The sequence below is a fragment of the Anastrepha obliqua genome, chromosome 2 (genome assembly GCF_027943255.1).
Source record: "Anastrepha obliqua isolate idAnaObli1 chromosome 2, idAnaObli1_1.0, whole genome shotgun sequence".
Taxonomy (NCBI): Eukaryota; Metazoa; Arthropoda; class Insecta; order Diptera; family Tephritidae; genus Anastrepha; species Anastrepha obliqua.
Genome location: NC_072893.1, coordinates 109,771,216 through 109,794,078, shown reverse-complemented (window position 1 = coordinate 109,794,078; position 22,863 = coordinate 109,771,216). Strand labels below are relative to the sequence as shown.

At 37.4% G+C, this 22,863-nt stretch overlaps 1 protein-coding gene and 1 non-coding gene across 2 annotated transcripts; both read left to right on the top strand.

Moving 5' to 3' along the window:
• Nucleotides 1–4,223: 4,223 nt before the first annotated feature.
• On the top strand, nt 4,224–4,421 carry LOC129239827 (U2 spliceosomal RNA). Its single transcript, XR_008581953.1, has one exon. It is a non-coding gene; the product is annotated as a U2 spliceosomal RNA (small nuclear RNA).
• Nucleotides 4,422–14,111: 9,690 nt separating this feature from the next.
• On the top strand, nt 14,112–15,575 carry LOC129238331 (uncharacterized). The gene has a single exon (XM_054873363.1). The coding sequence runs from the start codon at nt 14,112–14,114 to the stop codon at nt 15,573–15,575; it is 1,464 nt and encodes a 487-aa protein (XP_054729338.1).
• Nucleotides 15,576–22,863: the final 7,288 nt, after the last annotated feature.

Below are 22,863 nucleotides of genomic sequence, written 5' to 3'. Positions count from 1 at the left end.
CACTTCCAAGCTGCTGACTGTCAAACTCAAACTAGAAGATGTAGCGGAAGGTTCAATGCGCAATCTCTTCCTCTCTGTACGTTAATTTGAATGCCCGAGGTCGCCTACGAGCAAAGTGGATTTATTATAGGTGACAGCATTCACCCAGCTGAATTTTTTGCCGTAGGTATGGCTTACGTCAAAATAATATGCTTTGTTTGTATGTATTGGTATGTTTACATTCGTATTGTATTGTATTTTGACTTGATGCTTGTACCAAAGGCAACAACAAATACATGTGGGGTTTTACTTATATGGGGTTGCTGTCACCTATAATAAATTCGCCTTGCCTACGGATGCCCGAAACTGCCCACTTTGAACAGAATGTATATAATACAAAGGTGGCCATCTCGTACCGTTATTCCGTTCTCGAAAATTGCACCATTGTAAGCCATATACACAGGGATTTCGCCAAATTCAAACAGCAACTTATTCCGTTATTTGTGTTAGTTCCTGCATTCTTGCGCACGTTTCTACACCCGTGTGACGTCACACAAAAATTGTACCCCTGATAAGCGCAGGTTTGTATTGAAAGCAGAGGAAGGCTCTTCGCTAGCAAATTTGATCGTAAAAAAGAATAAAATAATGGTTGCATGGTTGCAAGCAAGGCGTATCTATACAAGGTGATAGCAGTTGTACAAAAACAAAAAGTTACATGCATTTTGTTTTTGCTTTTTGGCACAAGTGCCAAAATAATTCTTTTCAATCGAATTGGAATAGTAAATAAACGCAAACAAAGTTTTTCGAGTGTCGCGTTAAGGGGTTATATACCTTGTGGTCCGGTGAAATTAGCGAAAGTTGGGTTTTATTTTACTGTATAAAAGTTTTTATTATTGGATATTACAATGTTTAAAGAAAAAAAAGGCTTTGTTTGTGTAAAAATATTTAAAAATGGCGGAGTTATGGCGTTTTCCCCCAAGACCCTTTTTTTGGAAGAGGCTTGCGGTGGACGCGATTCAAGTCCACCAAGTCAACTGAAATCAAAAAATCGAAAAGATTTCATTAGTATAGGGTTATATCTTCTTAGTGAACGATCAATATATTAAATATTTTGATTTTTGTGAAAATAGGAACATGTTTTTAAAAAACTCCACTTCTACAGTCCTAAAATTGGCATTAAAAAATTCATATCTGCAAAATAAAAATTTATGCATAAAAAGTTGATCGTTCACTAAGAGGCGACATCAATTACGAACAATTTAAAAAAAAATTATAAAAATCGGTTGAATACTTTTTTTGCAATCGCGTCCACCGCAAAAGCATTTTTGGAAAAACACGTTTTTGAGATAATCGCGTTTAAAGTTTCAAGCGCCGCATGAGGCCGTACGCTCAGGACGTGACGACGCACAATTTAAAACGCTGTAACTTTCGATCTATTGCTCAGATCTCTATGAAATTTTTGGAAAATGTTCTCAAGGGATTGTACTTTACGATAAAGAAATAAAATTTATTTTGATTTTTTTGAAAAACACAAGGTATATAACCCCTTAAATTGTTCGAAGAATATTTGTGTTATTAATAGCGAAAATAATTAACAACTAGGATTATTATTTACTCCTGAGCAAGAAGTTACAACATTTATAATAACAAAGTGTTCAATTTTGTTAATAAAGGAAAATGGAGAGCAGGTAACAGAAACATTTTGAATTTTATTAATATCTTGCAGACACAAATTATGCATGTGAATCATTATCATCAACATTTGTGGGTATGCAGCGCCTGCTATGCGGATTTCATAACTCCAAATTGAAAGTTGCCGAAAAGCTAGTGAATAAAGGGATGCTATAAAAATTCTCGACAAATGTTATTTAAATAAATTAAAGATAAAAAATTAAATAGATTTTGTTTTCTATATTAGCTGTGTAATTCTTTAATACGTTATAAAATATCGTTAAGCTAATCATTTTTTACATACCACGTACATATATGCAAAAGAAAATAAAATGGTATTCTTAAAATACAAAAGAAGCAAATAATTTATTTCTGAACAGTTTGGAAAAAAGATATGTATAATTAAAATGTCGAATTAGAAAGTTTTATTTAAGCTTAAAGGTTTACAAACTACTTTTGACTTTTTTATTACAATTTCTTTACTTAGCTTATAGAATTGATGTTGACTATGGCTATGAAGTTGTCGGAAAACTATGTACAGTAGGTTCTGTTTTTATGCGGCTTTTTTTTTATGCGGTTTTGAAATAGTGCGGTTTTTTTTTAAATTACAAAATGCATGTCGACCTATCGGGAATTGTACATAAAGATTCTAAGCCAGCTAAGCAAAAACTCATCACAGATTACATCAGAAATGCTAACCCTACAAGTATGGAACCGCCTGCATCACCATCCAGATCAGACGCCAAATCCTAAACGAATGCGCAACATGCGGGTATTGTCTGATTTTATTTCTGACTTAAATTTATTTTTCGATTCTGACGTTTCTTAAATAAAGATATAATTTTCAAAAATAAAATTTTGTTTATGCGATTTTATTTAATTATTTCAGATTCATGCGGTTTTAGCACTTTTGAAACGTATCTATAGTTTTACTATAGAACTAGTAGCTTTTTTTATGCTGTTTTTTTTTATGCTGTTTCTTGCGGAACGTATCTACCGCATAAAGACAGAACCTACTGTATATGAATTACATTCGTTCTGTACTACACAAAGCTAGCGTTATAATAATATAACTACATATATATATACATATTATATATGTACCAAATAGATACGTGGCTATGAGAAGAACACATATGTATATTAGCGTGGCAGTTATTTGACCTGTTTTTTTATATACAATATTTTTTCGCGGGCTACCCTCCAGTTTGGTTTCGTTCTATATAAAAATGACCTCTGTGAAATTTGGTGGCAATCGGATAGGGGAAAGGTGTGCCCGCGAGCCTTTCAATATGCAAAATTTACCCCAAAATGACAGAAAATTTTAATTTCATTAAAAGTGTGTTTTTTATTTTACATGAGTATATATACAGCGTAAATAAGTAGTAAAAGAATTTAATTGGTAAAGTATATTAAATTATACATATATAAATTGAAGAAGGAAATTATTATCCATACAGTATTTAGCATATATAGGTAGTTCCGTATGACGCTTATTTTTTATTTTATTTTCTTCAATGAGTTATTTCTTTTTTTAGTTTTTTTTTATATGTTGTTATTAAACTAATATAAATTGCAATGAAGTAATTTAGTTTAATAACAACATATAAAAAAAAAAACCAAAAAAAAGAAATAACTCATTGAAGAAAATAAAATAAAAATGAATTAAAAATCTTTATTTTTAGATATAGTTTGTTTATTGCTGTCTGGGAACTTCTGTCGATAGTCACTTACAACTTGGAGCACGTACTGCATTCGTCGCTCGTTTTTTGTATATAACTTTTTAAAATCCTCTACTAGTTTAACACCTCTCTCCGCCGTATCATTTGTTTAAGTTTATTAACTACTTTTAAAGCTTGGATGAAATCTTCATGTTTGTGCCACCGGGCAGGATCTGTGCATAGGAATTCGTCATTTATGTTAAATCTTGCAAAGAATCGTTTTGTTTTGTTGGAGACAAATTGTTCAAGTCCTTGGTTTAATAATTCAGGAACTTAGCTTGTTTCCACGGTTATCCTTTTAATAATTTTTTCACGTTCAGCATGAGTTTCACGATTCAACGCCTTTACCATTTTAATTTTTGATTCTGCCATCACATTTGGGTCAAAGAAGGCCAAGGCGATGGATTCAGGTGATAAATACCACAAATGATTTTTGATTTTTTGTAAAGCCACACGAGAGATGTCTTTATGTCTTGCATGATGGATAGCTCCTGGAGCACGGAAGGAAAAATAGCAACCAATTGTAAAAATTCTTTTCTGTAACTTTTAGGCCAGCGCCGACAGCATGGCGCGATAGCCGAGCGGCTAGCAATGTGAGCTTCCGATCCAAAATTCTTGGTTCGAATCACAAGAAAAAAAAAAATTTTTTTTTTTTGAAATTTGCATTGTAGGACATTTCTGATTATTTATTGAAAACAGGTTTTTGGCTTTTCTATTTTTGGTTTAGATACTGAAAGTCAGTTTAAGTGAATCGGTATAAATATTTCGTACATTAATTTTTGTGAGCGTGTAATTCTCAAAAGGTTTATTAGAAAATGTATTGACAAGGTAGTTTGTTGGTTGTGTATGGTTATCGCTTCTCGGCCTTATGGCTAAGATCAAAGTGTGGTATCTGTTCTTATCAGCTTAACATATGATAGATCCTATATCCGAGGACAACAAATGTTAAACTGATTTTTGGAAATGGGCGGAGTGTTTTAGGCGCTTGCTCCACCTCTGCCACGGGTTGGCCCGGTATTGCAGTACCGCCGGGATTTCGGCCCAAATTACTGAATAAATACAAGAAGAAATATACTAATACATTTAGCTTTGGTGGGAAGAGACATAAATTTTTATATGAATACAAGTAGACGAAAATGGAAGAAATTTGTAAGTCTGTTTCTTCGGTCCGTTTGGGTATTTTTTTTGACAACATCGAAACCAAAGCATTTGTATCATATTTTAGCTATCATAAGCCACTCGTATCATTTGTTGAAATTGAAAACATTGAGGATGAATAATAATAAAATGAAGAAAATAAAATATGAACTTTATAGCAATATTATAATGAACCTATAATTATCCCGCCCCTAATGCTGCTTTCGTCTCATTCTCTCTCAGTTTGTTTTACGGAAGGTTTCACTTCTATCGCGTCTAACCGTTAGACTGGTATTTTTTTTTAAGATTGGTATGGTTGGGCCGGTAGTTTTACCCATTTTCTCCTCGAAAACGGCTTTTAAAATGATTTCGTATATGTGATGGCGGCAAGGCAAATATAAGAGATTTTTTTCTAGAAAGCTTTCAATCAAAACACACGCACCATTAAAAGCGCCAGTAGTGCCAAAAACCAATGCTTTTACGTAGTCCTGAAGGCCCCATTCCGCAAGGGTTTCGCAAACAGCTGTTGCCTGTTCTTTTCCACTCCCTGATTGCAATGCAGTTACACCAAGAAGTTGATCAGCACCGCAATTTGAAAGAATAACAGGAAGTCGGTCTACTGTCTCTTTACCTGTTAGTGATGGCAGTAATTTACTATCCCAATGTATCGTAGCGACAGGCAATTCCTTATCCTTAAAGATATTTTTGATTTCGGTAGATTTCTTTTCGCGGAGTTTCTCACGAGAATTGTTAAAAGACCACCTGTGATCGCAAAAGTCTCCACATCTTGACCAAGGGCTTCAAGTGTAGCTACAAGAATATGAACTGCATTCCTGTCACTGATCTTGTACTTATCCAAAGCAGCAGCAAGCTTAGGAGTTATTGTTATTTGTCGTCCTCTTTTTTGTTCTGCTGGTACAGACAAATGTTTTGAGCATTGCGGAATTTCCTCTGAAGCACGCGCTTCTAAATCTTCTCCGCTGCTTGAACTCGACGTCATCAGTATATCAGATTGAGCTAGGAATAGTATTAACAATATAAGTACGATTTAGTTCGATATACATATGTAAATATTCATGTTAAATAGGTAGCTAGAGAAGATGAAGATAAATACTTACTCAATTGAAGAACTTCATTATTGCTTCGTTCTTTTCTCTTCTCCTCTCGTAATTTTCGCTCAGAAACTCGAGTCTCTTTCGCACTTAGCTGGTAATCAATTCCATACATAAGCCCCGGGCGTCCTTTCATCCGCTGATTGTTTAAGAACTGCTTATCTTCTTCAATGGATATGATATTCAATGCATTGGCGTGTGCAATATCGAAGAGATCTTCGAGTTTTTCAACGAAATCTTTTTCTTTTTTCTTATCGACGTTCTTCCAGCATGCTTTTGAAGTTGCCGCCACTGCTGATAGAGACCTTCTAACTTTGGTATACAGTTCTTTAGTTCTTGCGTCGGAATTCGGGCTTTCTCCCAATATATCATCACTTCCCGCACAGCAAGTGAAGCACTGCCTCATAATGTTAACTTACACACCCGTAAATTGAAAAAAAATACCAGTCTAACGGTTAGACGCGATAGAAGTGAAACCTTCCGTAAAACAAACTGAGAGAGAATGAGACGAAGGCAGCATTAGGAGCGGGATAATTATAGGTTCATTATAATATTGCTATAAAGTTCATATTTTATTTTCTTCATTTTATTATTATTCATCCTCAATGTTTTCAATTTCAAGAAATGATACGAGTGGCTTATGATAGCTAAAATATGATACAAATGCTTTGGTTTCGATGTTGTCAACATATCTTTGAAATACCGTGTCAATTGTTGTTTTTTTCTGTCGATATTCACGACACTTTTCTGCATTATTTTTCAGCATAATTGCGGTAAATATTTAAAAATGAAAATATTTACGAATATAAAAATACGGACGCAATACAGCACACGCGGTTGCTATTATGAGCGTCGTAACGCGTATAATACACAGACGTACTAACATACACGCAAACATTCGTAGGACGCTTGGTTTGAATTTTTTATACATATGTATGTATGCTATACTATGGCCTAGCCTATGTACGTACATACATATTTGTGTTCTGAACTTCCAGCAAAACAATGCTTATTAATATACACATATGCATCTACATACAACCGCACACACAGGCCACTCACTTTATTCCTGTAAATGCGTATGTCGTCCAAAGCTAAAATTCTATGCCTAGCGACTACAAGAACAAAATGCATTAATAGGCGCAGGCGTAGCGGCCATCATCCTAGTTGCCATAGCGCTGAACAGTCGCGGCGGCGCCGAACAGTTTCAACTATTGTACTGTGCAACAAAAACTCATCATCAAAAAATTGATTTATAAATTCGAGCTCATAGTTCTAAGAGCAAGTACTTTCATTCATAAAACGAGCCGCCCATATGCTAATTTTCTCGACAATTCGAAAATAGTCAATATTGGAATATTTCGCGTAGAATTATTTGCCAATATTTGATAAATCTTGAATTTTTCGTGTGTCGAGTGCCCGCGGCTCCGTAAATATGTTTGCACCCATATATGTATGTAAATATATGTTTCTAAATGCTCGACAACCGCAGCTGCCTGTTCAAGGTTACTGTACATTAGGCCGGGTCGATTTGTGGGAAGGCAAAAAAATCGCCCTTTGCTCTGTGAAAATCACATTCGAGGGATCAGAATAAGAAATTTTGCCGAAGGAACCATACCTCTAAAACGATTTCTCATGTCCCCCAATATGGGTCGAACTTTTTAGTTTCTTTTCTATAACTCACATTCATTCATTTACATATGTTCTGACTAAATAAATTTCTTAAGAGAAAAAATAGATAATATTAATATATAAATAAATAAAAATAAAGAAAAAACATAGCCATTTAGTTGATTTTTTCATGTAAAGGCCAAAAATGGTGATATTTTGAAATTGGGGGACATCAGAATTCGTTTTAGAGGTATGGTTCCTTCGGCAAAGTTTCTTATTTTGATCCCTAGAATACGATTTTCATAGAGCAATGAGCGATTTTTAAATCGACCCGCCCTACTGTACATGCAATGCTGTGCCTATGAATGCGCGCTGGATTTCTTTAGAAATTTTAAGGTATGTTTTGCTGTGGCGAGGCACATATGTATGTACATCCACACAAAATATATACATAATATATATCCGCATACAGAGAAACCTCTCGTAACGGACACCTCTAATAACCGGACACCTCCCTTGGGCGGACATTTTTTCATGCACCAAGTTTTAAGTGCATTTTTCAGAACAAATGCCCCTCTCTTATCCGGACACTCTCTTGGCCGGACGCGGACAGTGATTTGTCATAAAATTAGACTAAAAACCTCTATTAAGCGGACGCGAACCTCCTGTCAACGGACAAAGAGATTTCGTTTCATAATAAATCAGAAAAAGACCTCTCTTGAGCGGACGCGAACTCCCCTTGAGCGGACAAAACTTTACACACATAAAGCAAAACGTTCGTTACAATTATGTATACTGACACACATACGATATGAGTAAATAAAAAAACGGGACTCCCGTGTTTGTTGAAAAATTTTTTAAAGCGCATGCTTAGTTTGGTTTGCTCAGTTAAGTGTGTTCAGTGAAAGTGAAAAGACGTAAAACCATGTCGCGGTCGAATGTGAGTTTGAAAGAAAAAATTGCAATCATAATCGCTAGTGAGGAAAACAATATGTCCGCACGAGCATTAGCCAAAAGGTAAGTTTTACTAAAAAAAAACATCGTTCTAATTTATATTCGGAAGGTAAAAACAGTTTTCAATGAAAAAGAAAATCGACTTAATTATGTACAGAATCCTTATATTATCTGTTTTAAGGTTCAAAATTGGAAAAACCCAGGCTGCGCACATCGTTAGAAATAAAGAAGATATCCGAGCGAAATGGATGGATGGAAACAATATTCAAAGCAAAAGGTCCTCTATGAAAGTAGGTGGAAAAAAAATTGACGAGATGTGTTACGAGTGGTTTTGTAGGGCCCGAAGCCAAAATGTTCCAATAATCGGGCCAATAATTCAGGAAAAGGCTAGAGATATCGCTTTAAAACAGGGTGTCAATAATTTTGCGGCCTCTAATGGCTGGTTACCAAAATGGCGAACCAGACATAACATAACTTTTCGGTACATTTGTGGTGAAAGTGCTGCTGTTGATATGCAAGATGTCAAGCAATTTTTGGAAAAACTACCATCAATGCTAATTGGATATGGCCCCAGGGATATTTATAACGCTGATGAGACAGGCCTTTTCTTTAGAGCTTTGCCAAACAAAACGTTGGCTCTAAAAAATGATGAATGTCGAGGAGGCAAACTTTCGAAAGAGCGTCTGACTGTCATATTTTGTGCTAATATGGAAGGAGAGAAAGAAACACCACTTGTTATTGGGAAAGCTGCACGGCCGAGAGCGTTTGCATCAATTGATATTAAAAAACTGCCAGTACATTGGTATTCAAATAAGAAGGCGGATGGTGATGTCACAGTGGTTGACAGATTTTAACAAAAAAATGGAGTTGCAAAATAGAAAAGTACTATTATTTCTTGACAATGCGGCATCTCATCCACGTGATATGAGTTTGAAAAATGTTAAGGTAATTTTTCTTCCCAGTAACGCGACGTCAATTTGCCAACCTTTGGATCAAGGAATTATCCAAAATTTTAAAATTCATTATCGAAAGTTTCAAGTAAAAAATATCTTGGTTAGCATGGAGGCAGGTTCGCCAAACAAAAATATTAATGTTTTAGAAGCAATACATTTTATAAAAGAATCATGGGCGAAGGTTCAACCGGAAACCGTGAAAAATTGCTTCCAGAAAGCAGGTTTTGACAAAAATAAAAATGTTCCAGCTGAATTCGAGCCCGAAGATGATTTGCTGTTAGCAACGATTGCTTCTATTTGGGAATTATCAAAAACCCTTGGAGAGTCTAGTCACTCAAGTTGCGATGACTTCGTAGCAATTGATAATAATGTATGGACCGAGAGCTCTGAGTTAGAGCTGGACGTTGTAATGGCTGAAAGTTTTGAAACGATTGATGATACTGATACTGTGAGCGTTCACGAAGAAGCTTACCCAATTAACTCAAACGAAACTGCTTTGGGGGCTATTTCAAATTTGAAAAGATTTTGCAGCGAAGACCTGGTTGCTTTTGAATTGCTGCAAGAATTAGAGAGCCATGTGCAAAATATTTTCCTTGTAAATAAACAACAAAATTTACGTCAATCGACAATTTCCCAGTTTTTTAAATAATCAAACAAAAATGCTTTGTTCTAAGTGAAATATTTATTTTTATTTTTGTTATTACTTTATATGAGATATGTATGCATGTGTATGAATTTTGGAATTAATAAACACAAATCTTGTGTGAGCAATCTAATGAATATATTTTATTTAAATGAGCAATTGGTAAGCATTTAATTAGTTAAAAATTCAAAACTTCATAAAATAGCTACCCACTCCCATAACCGGACACCTCTCTTGGCCGGACAAAAATCAGCCGACGGTGAGTGTCCGCCCAAGGGAGGTTTCACTGTATATACATACATATATAAATTCACAAATTTTAATTTGCTTATGCCATCCTTCTCTGTGCCTGGTAATGAAGCATTTTCTATACATACATATATACGTATATCTTTTTTCTTCTTCTTTTTGGTGTCGCTTTTTCGTTTCACTTTTTCTCAAATCACTCCCAACGATTCTAAAGAAGTTTTCACTTCAAAAAACTTGTAACGTTTGTTTTACAGATAGAATTTTGTTTCCAAAAATTTCATTTGAATAATACCCGAGCAGATAAACTTTTCTCGTAATAGAGGTCGCGACATTGTACTATCGAATGCCTTCACGTCAAATGTTGTACGCAACTAATGATTTTTTTAAAAAGCTTTAATACAAAACTTTTTTAGCCATAAAAATTTGAATTACCGTTGTTATTTCAGAAACGAAATGCTCGCCTACTTTATTTGATACTAGTACTAGTTTTTGATATTGATATTATCCAAGACACGATGTGTACGTTAGTCAAAACGCGAACCCAATTTTTTATGCCCGGAAATCTCTTTGAAGAAATCTATTTTCATTTCGAATTTCAAAATGTGATCAGTTGATAAGTTATCTCACATATTTTAACTTCCGTTTTGTTTTTGTAATTCAGAAATTGAAGAAAAATGGAACATTTTTGACAGAGTTGTCAAAAAGCAAGGGTCGAACGACTTGGTAGATTCTGCATTGAATATATTTTTTTTAAGCGTAATAATTTGAATTATCATTGTAATGTGATAAACTAAGTGCTCGGCTACTTTACTTACTACTAGTACTTATACTACGAATTTTCGGGTTTTTTGAAACTTTGAAGGCCCGGGGGCACACTTTCCACTTACCAGATTTACTTCAAACTTTTTTTCCACCATTTTTATATATAAAGGAACCAATCTGGGGGGTAGCACCAATAAAAAAATAATCTGGCAAAATAACTGCCACCCTAATGTATATACATAAATTGGTTTACATGTATTCAATATATTTATTCGAAACACTGTCCATTTACCGCAAATAAGCAACCAGCCATTGTCCGTGTTTTAAATTGTCATTTAAATTGTTCACTTTTATTCCATTGATTCATTTGTAACGTAACCCCCAATTGAAGCCACCACACACCAAAGGACTTGCGTTTTAAAATAAATAAAAATTATTCGAATAATAAAATCTTTTATTCGAGAGGTATTCGTAATTCGAATAATATTTATTGGAATTTTTTATTCGTTTATTCGAATAATGCTATTCGAATACCTAACTATTCGAATACCTTACTATTCGAACACCACCTCACTCTGACCACAGATGGTTGGACTTCAAGGGCATTGGATTCCTATGTCACAATAACAGGTAAGTTGTTTACATGAAATATATTTATAGTTTGATCGCTACCAGTTTTCGGGCGATATTTTGTAAGAGTTAAGGCAAAAAAAGTTTCGTTTCTTACACAGCCGCAATATCGCCTTTATTTACCATTACAATACATAAAAATAAAAAATTGTATTACACAAGTACTTTTTTGCTAACAAATTTCTTTGCAGCACATTATTTTGATTCCGACTGGGCCCTTCATTCAATGAACCTGAAAACAGAAGAATTGAGTACAAGCCACACTTCGGAAAACTTGCGAAGCTTCATTCTGGACTCTATAGAGGAGTGGGCAATTTCCGCAAGAGTTTCAGCTATAGTCCACGACAATGCAAAAAATATTACAAACGCCGTTAGGAATTTGGACAACATAGACAGCGTTGCTTGTGTAGCACATACACTGCAATTAAGCATAAAAAAGGGCATGGAGATGGAAGGCTGAAGACATTTATTAAAAAAGGCATCAAATTTAGTAAGTGCCTTCAATCATTCCGCAAAAAGAACAACAGCACTGGAGAAACACCTTCAGCAACTTGAAAAACCCGTACTGTCGCTGATACAAAGTTGCACGACAAGATGGAACTCCAGCTTTTATATGGTCGAGCGGCTTTTAAGGCTGAGACCCTCATTAGTGGCAGTGCTCGCAGATCGAGAAATTTTTGATGGTCGTACGGCCCAAAAAATAGAAATTTTCGAGGACGAGTGGCTTAAGTTAAGTGAGGTTTCAAATTTGCTGAAGCCATTAGAAAATGCAGCAACTGTTTTGTGTTCTGAATCCAAAATTACAATATCTCTCGTTCAGCATATCATGAATAGTTTAGTGAGGAAACACCTCAACGTGAACGGCAGTGATACCAGTTTTGTAACGGATCTCAAAAATGAAATTTCATTTGACTTAATTCAAAGGTTTGGACTGAATACTACGTTGGAGACACGTTGCGTGGACCAATCTCACATCGCATCATTCTTAGATCCGCGACATAAGAACTTACTTTTTGAAAGTTCCGAGGAGTTTAGAACAAAGATCTTCACAACGGCAAAGGAAAATTATCAGTCTTGTTTGAACATGCCGTCAACTTCGATCGCAGATGATACTCCAACAGTTATGGATATACTTCTTGGTGGGGATAACATAAATGAAATGCAAAGTGAGTTTGAAAAGTATATTTCTGAGCCTCAAATTAACCATAGTTTAGAGGCGAGAGTTTGGTGGAAGGATCACGAAAAGCAGTATCACATCCTTTCACTACTAGCCAAGAAATATCTTGCAATACCAGCTACATCAGCAAGTTCCGAGCGAGTTTTTTCTAGTGCTGGTAATATTGTCCAACCTTCAAGAAGTAAATTAAAACAATACTTCTGATACTAAGTATTAGTATTAGGTTAGTATTTCTACACCAAAACAAAAGGAAATAAATATTTAAACAGATTTTAGAATTAATTAAGTTTAAATTCATTATTTATTTATTAATAAGAAAATAAACTTCATGTGACACTGAAATACGTAATCTATTTCAGACTTCTTTTTAAGAGAAATAAATAATATATATTTTATTATCGAATTAAACAAATTTGTTCACTTTAAAAGGAAGAGCGTTAAGGTATTTTGCCTTTAGCAAAAGCATACGTACAGAAATACTTCAAAAACCATTTACTATGATAATTATTTATTACAAATAGTGTCTTATAACTAAATATATTTACAAAGAAATATCTACCTACTATTGACCACTCAGCCGGGTAGGTACATGTATGTACATATACATATGTCATGTATCTGTTGTTCAATACCGAGCTTAGGTACACACATTAGCAACAAAAAGTAAGTGATATTTTTATTTTATTTCTTCTATAGCGTAATTTTTTGAAATTACATACATACATAGATACATACACACATGCACACGGAGGTCCACGCTCCTTAGGGATCGGACTGCTAAGCTGGGCTCTAAGCTACCGTGGGGGTCGGCAGGTTGCGGATAGCCGGAAAGCCTGTAGTAGCAGGCCAGTTGCGAAATAAGTTTAAACGAATAAGCAACCCCCGACAATTGAGCGATCAGGAGCGGAGGATGCGGTATAAAAGCCAGCATAAATCTGATGAAGTTCTTGTGACAGTGGCGAAAAGACACCGCCTCTTAGATATAGGTGTCCCCCTCATCATGTGTAGGCATGATGAGTAATACAAAAAACCAGGCGCGACGGCTCCATAATGGACGGCTTCCTGGTCAGCGTCTGTTCACCATGTTAGGTGCGGCTGTCAAAACAACAACAACGATATTAAGACTGAGCCCAGAAAGGTCTTGATTATGGCGTACTGGAAAATGATTGGAATTAATACCTCGAGCTGACGACTGCACTATTCTGTTTCCTTAGTATGCGGAGTGGTATCCAGCAGAAACGGCATTCAGGCTAATGGTGTAGTTGCCCCCGCCCCGTTAAAATGATGGAAAATCTCTAGGAACGCTCCATATTCCGTCGCCATTAAGTGTCGGCGTAGGTCTAGATGTAATATTCCTAGTTAACACTGATTCGGCTCTGAACTTAAGCTCCCATAAGGAGCCTTTGTCAACCCTAGCATGGCCTCCCTGCATGCAAAGATAACCATGGAATCGTCAATGGTGACTACGCATCGGAATATGGATAACGACCTGGAAGTTGGGGCCCATATAACATGAATACGAATAAGACAAACAACTCAAAACAACAAACTAGGGAAGAGGCTGAAGTAACAGCAAAAACGGCATCGCAAGTGCACGAGTTAATACTCCCAACAGCTATTGCAGATGGCAATAATGGCTGCGGGGAACTCCTTAAAAACCCCTTCCAAAGGAGCTCAAGGTTGGCGCACTCGCCACCAGACACGGGAAGGACCAGATCGGCGTCACCGTGTATGCAGCACTTCGGTTTCTTGAAAGCGATGACGGCTGAAGAAATCTATCAAGCAATTGGCGATAAGGTTAAGGAGCTAACGTATATGATGGAGCCTCCGAAGCGAAATATCAATCAACCAATGAGGGATTTGATCGCTAACATAACGGACCTCCATAAAAAGCTAGGTAGATCTATCCTTACCCCGAGGAACCAGGCCCCAAGAGGAGCGAATGAAGCAACTTCTGCTATTCGAGACAAAGGTACCCAAACATCACCACTGATCAAGCGTACCACAGATTGCACGCCAAAGAGGGCAATAGATAACGCTGCAGCAAGCTCAGCGAAAAGAAGTAAAACGAACCGTGTCGAAGACCTAAAGAATACGCCGGTTAAAACGTACGAACAAGAAAAAACAGGAAAGTGGGAAGTGGTTAAAGCTAAGAAGAATCAAAAGAGTTCTTCGCAGAATACTCTCAAACGAGACGTTAAGGAAGTAGAAAATAACGACGCCAAAAGCAGTAGAAGACGGAGAAGACCACCACGTAAGGACGCTATCGTGGTCAAAAGCGCTGGTAACATCTCATATGCCGAAATTTTGAAGCGCGTTAAGACAGAGCCAAGTCTTAAGGAACTTAGTAACAACATACAAGGAGTCAAAAAAACTGCGAAAGGAGAGTTACTGCTTCTGCTGGAAAAAACATCCGACCCAAATACCTCGAGAGTCCATGAAGCTGTTAAGGCGGCTCTAGGAGAAAGTGTAGATGTCAGGGCACTTACAGAGCTGAGGCAGGTGGAAATTCGTGACCTCGATGAAATTACGACAAAGGAAGAAGTTCACGAGGCGGTAGCAAGACAATTCCAAGAGCTGGAGATACCTATCTCAGCCATCTTGGGTCTGCGAAAAGCTTACGGAGGAACGCAAACGGCGACGCTAAAAGTAGCACCGGAAATCGCTACCAAGCTGGCGGAAGCTAATAAAATCCGCATAGGTCTCGTAATTTGCCGCATACGGGAGAAGATCGAGCCAAAAAGATGCTTTAAATGCATGGAATATGGGCATGTGGCAGTAAGCTGTAAAAGCTCAGCTGACCTTAGTAACACCTGCTTCAAATGTGGTAACAAGGATCACCAGGCTAAAAACTGCACACAAACAGCAAGCTGTATAATGTGCAAGAAGAAAAAGGAAAGCGATACGGCGCATGCGATGACCAGCAGTAAGTGCCCTCAATATCTGAGAGCTCTTAAAGAAATTCGGCAGAAATGAAGATCTTGCAACTAAATCTTAACCACTGTGAAAGCGCCCAGGACCTACTCGAGCAGACAATACGGGAACACAAAATAGATGTTGCTATACTTAGTGAGCCCTATAAACACAAAACAGGTAACGGCTGGGCCTCTGACACAACAGGCAAGTCAACGATTTGGAACTGTGGAGCAAATAGATCCCAACTGATGAGCGTGAATGCAGCCCGCGGATTCGTACGTGCGCGCGTGGAAGGCACATACATTTACAGCTGCTATCTATCACCCAGCTTAACTCTGCTGGAAGCAACAGGCATCCTGGAGAACCTCGCCCAGGATGTAAAGGAGCATAGACCTGTCATCGTAGCCGGTGATTTCAACGCTTGGGCTGTTAACTGGGGATGCCCACGGACAAGCCCTAGAGGGCAAGCCCTGCTGGAAGCGTTTGCTATGCTAGATATAGCCTTGATGAACACAGGAAGTCAACAGACGTATCAAAAGGCGGGAACGGGGTCTATAATCGACCTAACCTTCGTGAGTTCTAGTCTTGTTCGCGACACGAAATGGTTCGTCAGCCAGCATTACACTCGGAGCGATCACCTCGCAATAATCTGTGAAATAAGGAAGCACGGCGAAGAAAGGTTCCCAAATAACTACGACACGCGGTACAAAGTTAAAACAATGGAGGCTGAGATTATTGAAATCATGCTGGCAGATGTAACTCTCGGAGGGGATGCATCTGAGAAAACAACACAAACCATGAGACACCTAACAGAAGCATGCGACGCAGCCATGTCCAAAACGAGGCCCAATAGGCGCAACAGCGAACCTGTCTACTGGTGGACAGCAGACATTGCAGAACTGCGCAGCGAATGTTTAAGAGCAAGGCGAATCTACCAACGATCTAGGGGTACGGACAGATTCCAAGAAAACCAGCTCCAATATAAGCAAAGAAGGAAGGCCCTAAAAAAGGCAATCAAAAACAGTAAACGCCGGTGTTTCCTGCAGCTATGCGACGACGCCGATAATGACCCTTGGGGCCTCGGTTACAGGCTTGTTATGAAAAAACTTAAAGTCTTTAAGCCACTCCCAACAACATGCCCAGCTACACTGCGTAATGTAGTAGAAACTCTGTTCCCCGTCCAAGACACTATACGAGACCACGAATTGGTAGGATCCTGTGAAGGCGAACAAAACTTGCAGCTAACCAACAAAGAAGAACTCCTGATGATCATAAAACGGATTAAAAATAATAAAGCTCCAGGACCGGATGGAATCCCCAACGAGGCCTTAAAAGTTGCTATTCAAAGTCGTACCGACATTTTTGTAGATCTCTACAATACATGCCTAAAGGAAGGTACATTTCCAACCCAGTGGAAGTTGCAGAAACTGGTTTTAATACCAAAAGGATCCAAGCCTGCGGAAGATCCTACAGGCTACCGCCCCCTGTGCATGCTCGACACCGCAGGAAAAATCCTGGAACGACTGATTGCAGTCCGTCTGGAGGCTGCTATAGAGGATGTAGGCGGTCTATCACCACGACAATTTGGATTCCGGAAAGCCCGTTCAACAACAGATGCTGTGTCTGCAGTCAAGACCATTGCGCAGAAGGCAATAGAAGGTACTCGATGGCTAAACGGTAGCAAGGAGTATTGCCTAATTGCGACACTAGACGTCAAGAACGCCTTCAATACGGCGAATTGGAGCAAAATTCTGATCGCGCTGGATAACTTCCACATTCCAAGGTACATTCGCAGGATTGTCGCCAGTTACCTTTCCGACAGAACCCTGCGCTATAAAACCGATGCTGGGGTAAAAGAGCACAAAATAACTGGCGGAGTTCCACAAGGCTCAGTCCTGGGACCCTTACTTTGGAACGTCATGTACGATGGAGTCTTGCGCCTCAGTCTGCCTCTAGGGTCGCAAATCATTGGATTTGCTGACGACATAGCTGTTGTGGTCGTGGCCAAAACACTCCGTCGAGCCGAAGAAACATGCAACCAGGCTGTCGGCATGGTAAAGAGATGGTTATGCAACAGTGGTCTAACTCTTGCGGACCATAAAACTGAAGTAGTATTAATTAGCAGCAGGAAGATTGTGGAGTCAGCTAATATAATGGTGGGCGACCATGGTATAGAATCGAAACCATTCATCAAGTACCTGGGCGTAATAATTGACCGTAGGCTCAATTTCAAAGAGCACTTGGTGTACGCGAGTAGAAGGGCAGCAGAAGCAGTAACTGCACTAACACGACTAATGATGAATATTAGAGGCCCTAGGCAAAACAGCAGGAGACTTCTTAATACTGTGGTCTCGTCGATTTTGCTGTACGCAGCTCCGGCATGGGCGGAAGCCACAAACTACAGCTCGTATGTGAAGTGTATGAAATCGGTGTACCGATTGAGTGCTCTCAGAGTGTGCTGCGCGTTTCGCACGGTATCGGAAGACGCCATTATGGTTATAGCAGGTCTACTCCCAATAAATTTAATGGCAAAAGAGTACGCTGAAGTTTACCAAAACAAAGCTACTTCAGAACGACAGACAATACGCAGGATAGCAAGGGAGCGCAGCCAGCGTTTATGGCAGGAAAAATGGAGCTCATCTCCCAACGGACGCTGGACGTACCGTTTGATTCCCATTATTTCGAAATGGATTAACCGTGAACATGGACAGTTAGACTACTACCTGACCCAAATACTGACAGGACATGGGTGCTTCAAATCCTACTTATACAGGTTTAAGCACGAAGACGACCCGTACTGTTCTTATTGTGCACCAACTGCAGAAGACGCAGAACATGTTTTGTTTGTCTGTCCGCGATTTGCGTTAGAAAGGGAGGAACTAAGCACTAGGGTGGGGAAGCCAATTACGGCTGATAACCTAGTCGATATTATGATAGAGTCCGAAGAATATTGGTCCGCTGTATGTAATATGGCAAAAATAATAATCTCCAAACTGCGTCGCGCTGAACAACAGCGCAGATCTTCATGAAGAGGCAATAGGCCGCTCCCCCTTCCGTGAAGTACTACTTAACGGTTGTCCCGCGGGAGGGAAACGGAGCTGGGGTGGGTTTTTAGTGGGTGAGCCGAAAGGCAAGTCTCACACTTTTCGGCTTTCAATGCTTTGTGCCACCTCCATAAAAAAAAAAAAAAAAAAAAAATAAAAAAAAAAAAAAAAAAAAACATACACACATGCATTTGCGCATCAATCCAATTTCAAAGCAATCTGCATGTGTACATAAATAAGTATGTATATAATTCTATCCTATTATTGGCCTTGAATAACTTCTAAATCTGTAGATTAAGCAAAATAAGATTTTAAGGCTCCATATTTATTGTTTGAGAGAAAACCATTATTTCGATCCGTTATCGTATAATACGATGCGGACATAGAAAATGTGAAATCATATTTCTCCATACAATTTATATGGGAAATTGAAAAGTGCGATGCGGGCCACCCTAATATTAATATTAAGGCGTCTAAACACAAGAATTGTTACGAGGGAAAACCAAATATTTTTTTAGAAACGCTCTGAATTTTTTATGCATATTTAGTTATGCACATACATATAAGTATGTATACCTGTCGATGTTTTATCAAGAACAATACCAAAGAAATCTTATCATATTAGCTAATTGAAACATGAAGCGGTCAAATCAAAAAATCACTATGTTCAAAAATCGAGAAAAACTGATACGGCCAATGTAATTTTTATATTTTTAAAAGCATTTTCTCCCTGATATAAATGAATATATAGTGAGGTATTCGAATAATGAACTATTCGAATTATTTGAAACGAATAGTATTATTCGTTTTATTCGAATAATGTTTAGTCGAGTATTATTCGAAAATAATCCCACTCCTAATCGAGACTAATTAAATACATAACCGGTACTGGTATAGTGGAGTTTTCTTGCATCACTGCATGCACACGAGGTTCAGCCTGCTGTTCATATTTTAGTATAGGAAAACAAGCACATCGCCTTCCGCAGCAAAAGCGTCTACCATACCAAGATCTGAAACATAAACTGAAACACATAAGACAAACAGAAAGGAAAGGAAAAAAGAGCCTATTTTGCTTACCATCGTTTTTGCGCACAATACACATTTCACCATGTTTTCATTCAAAATAACAATGCAATAATATGATATTATATAGGGATAATCTTTATTTTTGCATTTCAATATAACTGCTACAAATATTTTGAATAACAATGTAGAAACAATGAAATATGTACACAAAGCGAATTCGTTTTGGCATACATTTTTCATTCGCCCAAGGCGAATTAATAAGCTCTTCTAATGATACTAATGATACCTTGTATATAGGTACATATCGTCCCCTTAGTATAACAATAGCCTATGTGCTCATAGGCTTATTTTTTTATTGAATTTTTCGATTTTATATGTGGTCAAAATTTTGTCAAATTCTAGTTCCATAAAATGGGTCAAAACCTCAGTCAAAAAAATATAGTATAAATATGTATTAAATTATTTTCCTCAAAAATCATGTAAACGCATATATGCTATTGTATTTTTACAATACATAAACTAAATTTTCTGTTTATTCAATAAAATAGTAATGTACACTCACATACTCTATTTTAACTTTTAGGAAAAAAATCAATTTTGCCATGACACAAACACCTAAAATGACGTATAATGACGAGAGAATCACGGCGGTCGAACACTCTAAAATACTTTCTAAATGACAAACAGGTCTGTAAAAAGTTCTTTTTAAATACTTTACACGTGTCAGACTGCGCGATATCTGTATTAGCCAAAAAAAAAAAAAGAATCAAAGAGAATTTGTTGACATGGAATGCAAAGAAAAGTAGACGCGGAGATAGCAACTCTTATTAAAGAGCACATAGAGTCATTTGCAGCAGTAGAAAGCCACTACACTCGAGCAAAGTCCCAACGCCTTTGTCTGAGCTCAGACCTAACAATTACAAAAATGTATAGCTTATTTAAAGAACGCCACCCAGACCTCTCAGTTAAAGAACATACATATGTATGTATCGCCACATATTTTGTAATAACTACAATTATTCAATCCATCATCCAAAAAAGGACACATGCTCAACATGCGAAATGTTCAAAAATACAGAGGACAAGGTTTCAATAGAGAAATCATATGATGAACACTTAGCAAATAAAGCCCAGGCAAGACTCCACAAAGATGCTAACAAGGAATTATCTAAAAATAACAGCAACATAAAAGTATTTACTTTTGACTTACAATCAGTGCTATTGACTAGAGCTGCAAAACTATCGATGGTTGCAACATTCAATAGTTTCGATGGTTTGGCAACAAATATTCAATAGTATCGATAGTACTATCGAAAATATTTTTAAATTCAAAAACTTAATAAACGCATACTTAACAATAAAAATTAACATTTTAATAAACATTTCATATGTTTAACATAATGAGATCCTTCATGGACATAGTAAATCAAAACAAATTTGAATAAAATTAAAATTAAGGATCAGTCTTCTGCCAAGATCCGAGAATTGTGACTAAGAAAAAGGAGCATGTCCACATGCTTAGCTTTTAAGGCAGCTCTTCGTTCCGTTATAATTTGTTCAGCTTTGCTGAACAATCGCTCCGACTCTGTCGATGAAGCAGGAATGCAAAAATATTTCGTAGTAAGGTCTTTTATACTATTTTTGTTATGCTGTAAATACGGAAACATTAAACATTTTTGAAGAATTTTTGTTAAGCTACATACCTGCCAATATTTGAGGGGATCAACATCGCCCAAGGAGTGATGTTTCCCAATATATTGTTGTAAATCAATTATTGCATCGGAGCGCTTGGTCCTAGGCAAATTTTCTATGTTGATTTTTACAAATTCATAAAGAGGATGTCGTGTTGGTTTTGGTTGATCAATTGGTGTTGGTGGTTCTGAGGTGGGAGCTGAAGACTTGCTCAGATGAATAAGTTCTTCAATTAAAAGTTTTTCAGCATTTTTGGCATTGTATTGCGAACGGAAACCTTGTTTTTTAAACCTTGGATCAAGCAATGTAGAAATGCTACTTACTGTGCGATCTTCGTACTTGTACAACCTTTTGATTACGCAATCAATTAAAAATTCGTTTACTTTAAGGCCAACTTCGGTAAGAAGATTTTTTGTGCTATTTTCCAAGTTGTTTAAGAGGCCACAAGTAACTGGAATAACTAGTGATACTGTGACTTTAGAATTCGATGACACTTCTTTGGAAGCAATGTCAAAGGGAAAATTTTAGAATTTTATCAAAAATTCCCCATTCGTTGCAAACAGCCTGCAGGGTATCTGCTATATTCTTAGCAGTATGATTTGTTTCATCAATTAGCCTATTTGTTGATAAAACAGCAGAGCGAAGACAGTAACTATCTGTAATAAACGAGCATGTGACTGTCGTATAAGATTCATTTGCCAGGGACGTCCACATATCAGTTGTGATGGCACAGTGATTTATTTTGCTGAGCAAATTTTTTAATTTAGGTTTCTGCTCATCAAATAAATTTGTCATCATGACATTAGAGAGGGTAGTCCGCGACGGTAGTTTGTAGCGTGGGTCGAATAGTTTGATAAAGTCGCGAAACTCAGGATCCTCAACTATAGAAAAAGGTTGCATGCCTTGAACTACAAATTTTATGAGTCCTGAATCAAGCTCTTGTTTGCGCTTTGACGTAGATTCATATGTTGTGTTTAAATATGTATCTATTTTACCAGAAGTGATTGGCAAATCGTTAACACGCTGACCGGGATGCGCACGCTTCAGGTGGTCAAATAAATTTGAGGTATTTCCGCTCGTCTTATACATTTTGCCGCAAGAGCGACACTTTGCCGACATACCGTTGTTTATTTTTTCGAAATGGCCCCACACCGATGATCTTCCGACTCGCTGCCTTTTTGCTAGCTGGTTGTCCTCCTCAATTGCCTCAATGCTGCTGTCTTGTCCATCTTAACAAAGCACATGCATACATAACATAAATTAGTTACTTGCGTTGCTGAGCAGTAAATGGAACTTAGCCTGTGAGTTTTTCAAGAGAAATTTGTCCATCCTTCCGCCACCAACACCAACGAAAATTTACCTACAAATAAACACTTATTTTAATATTTAATTACCTTTTACATATAAATGTATTTCTTACCAAAATTTGCTGCCGACCTGCAAAGTTGCGCCAAAACAAGTGATGTGCAATGTATGGTAATGCCACTATCGATAGTGAACAATAACCATCGATAGCGACGCAAAAATATAAAAATTCGATATATCGATAGTGCCATCGATAGTTTTACAGCACTACTATTGACACC

Excerpts from the sequence above, each read along its gene's own strand:
- LOC129238331 (XM_054873363.1), top strand. The coding sequence starts at position 14,112 with ATGAATACGAATAAGACAAACAACTCAAAACAACAAACTAGGGAAGAG.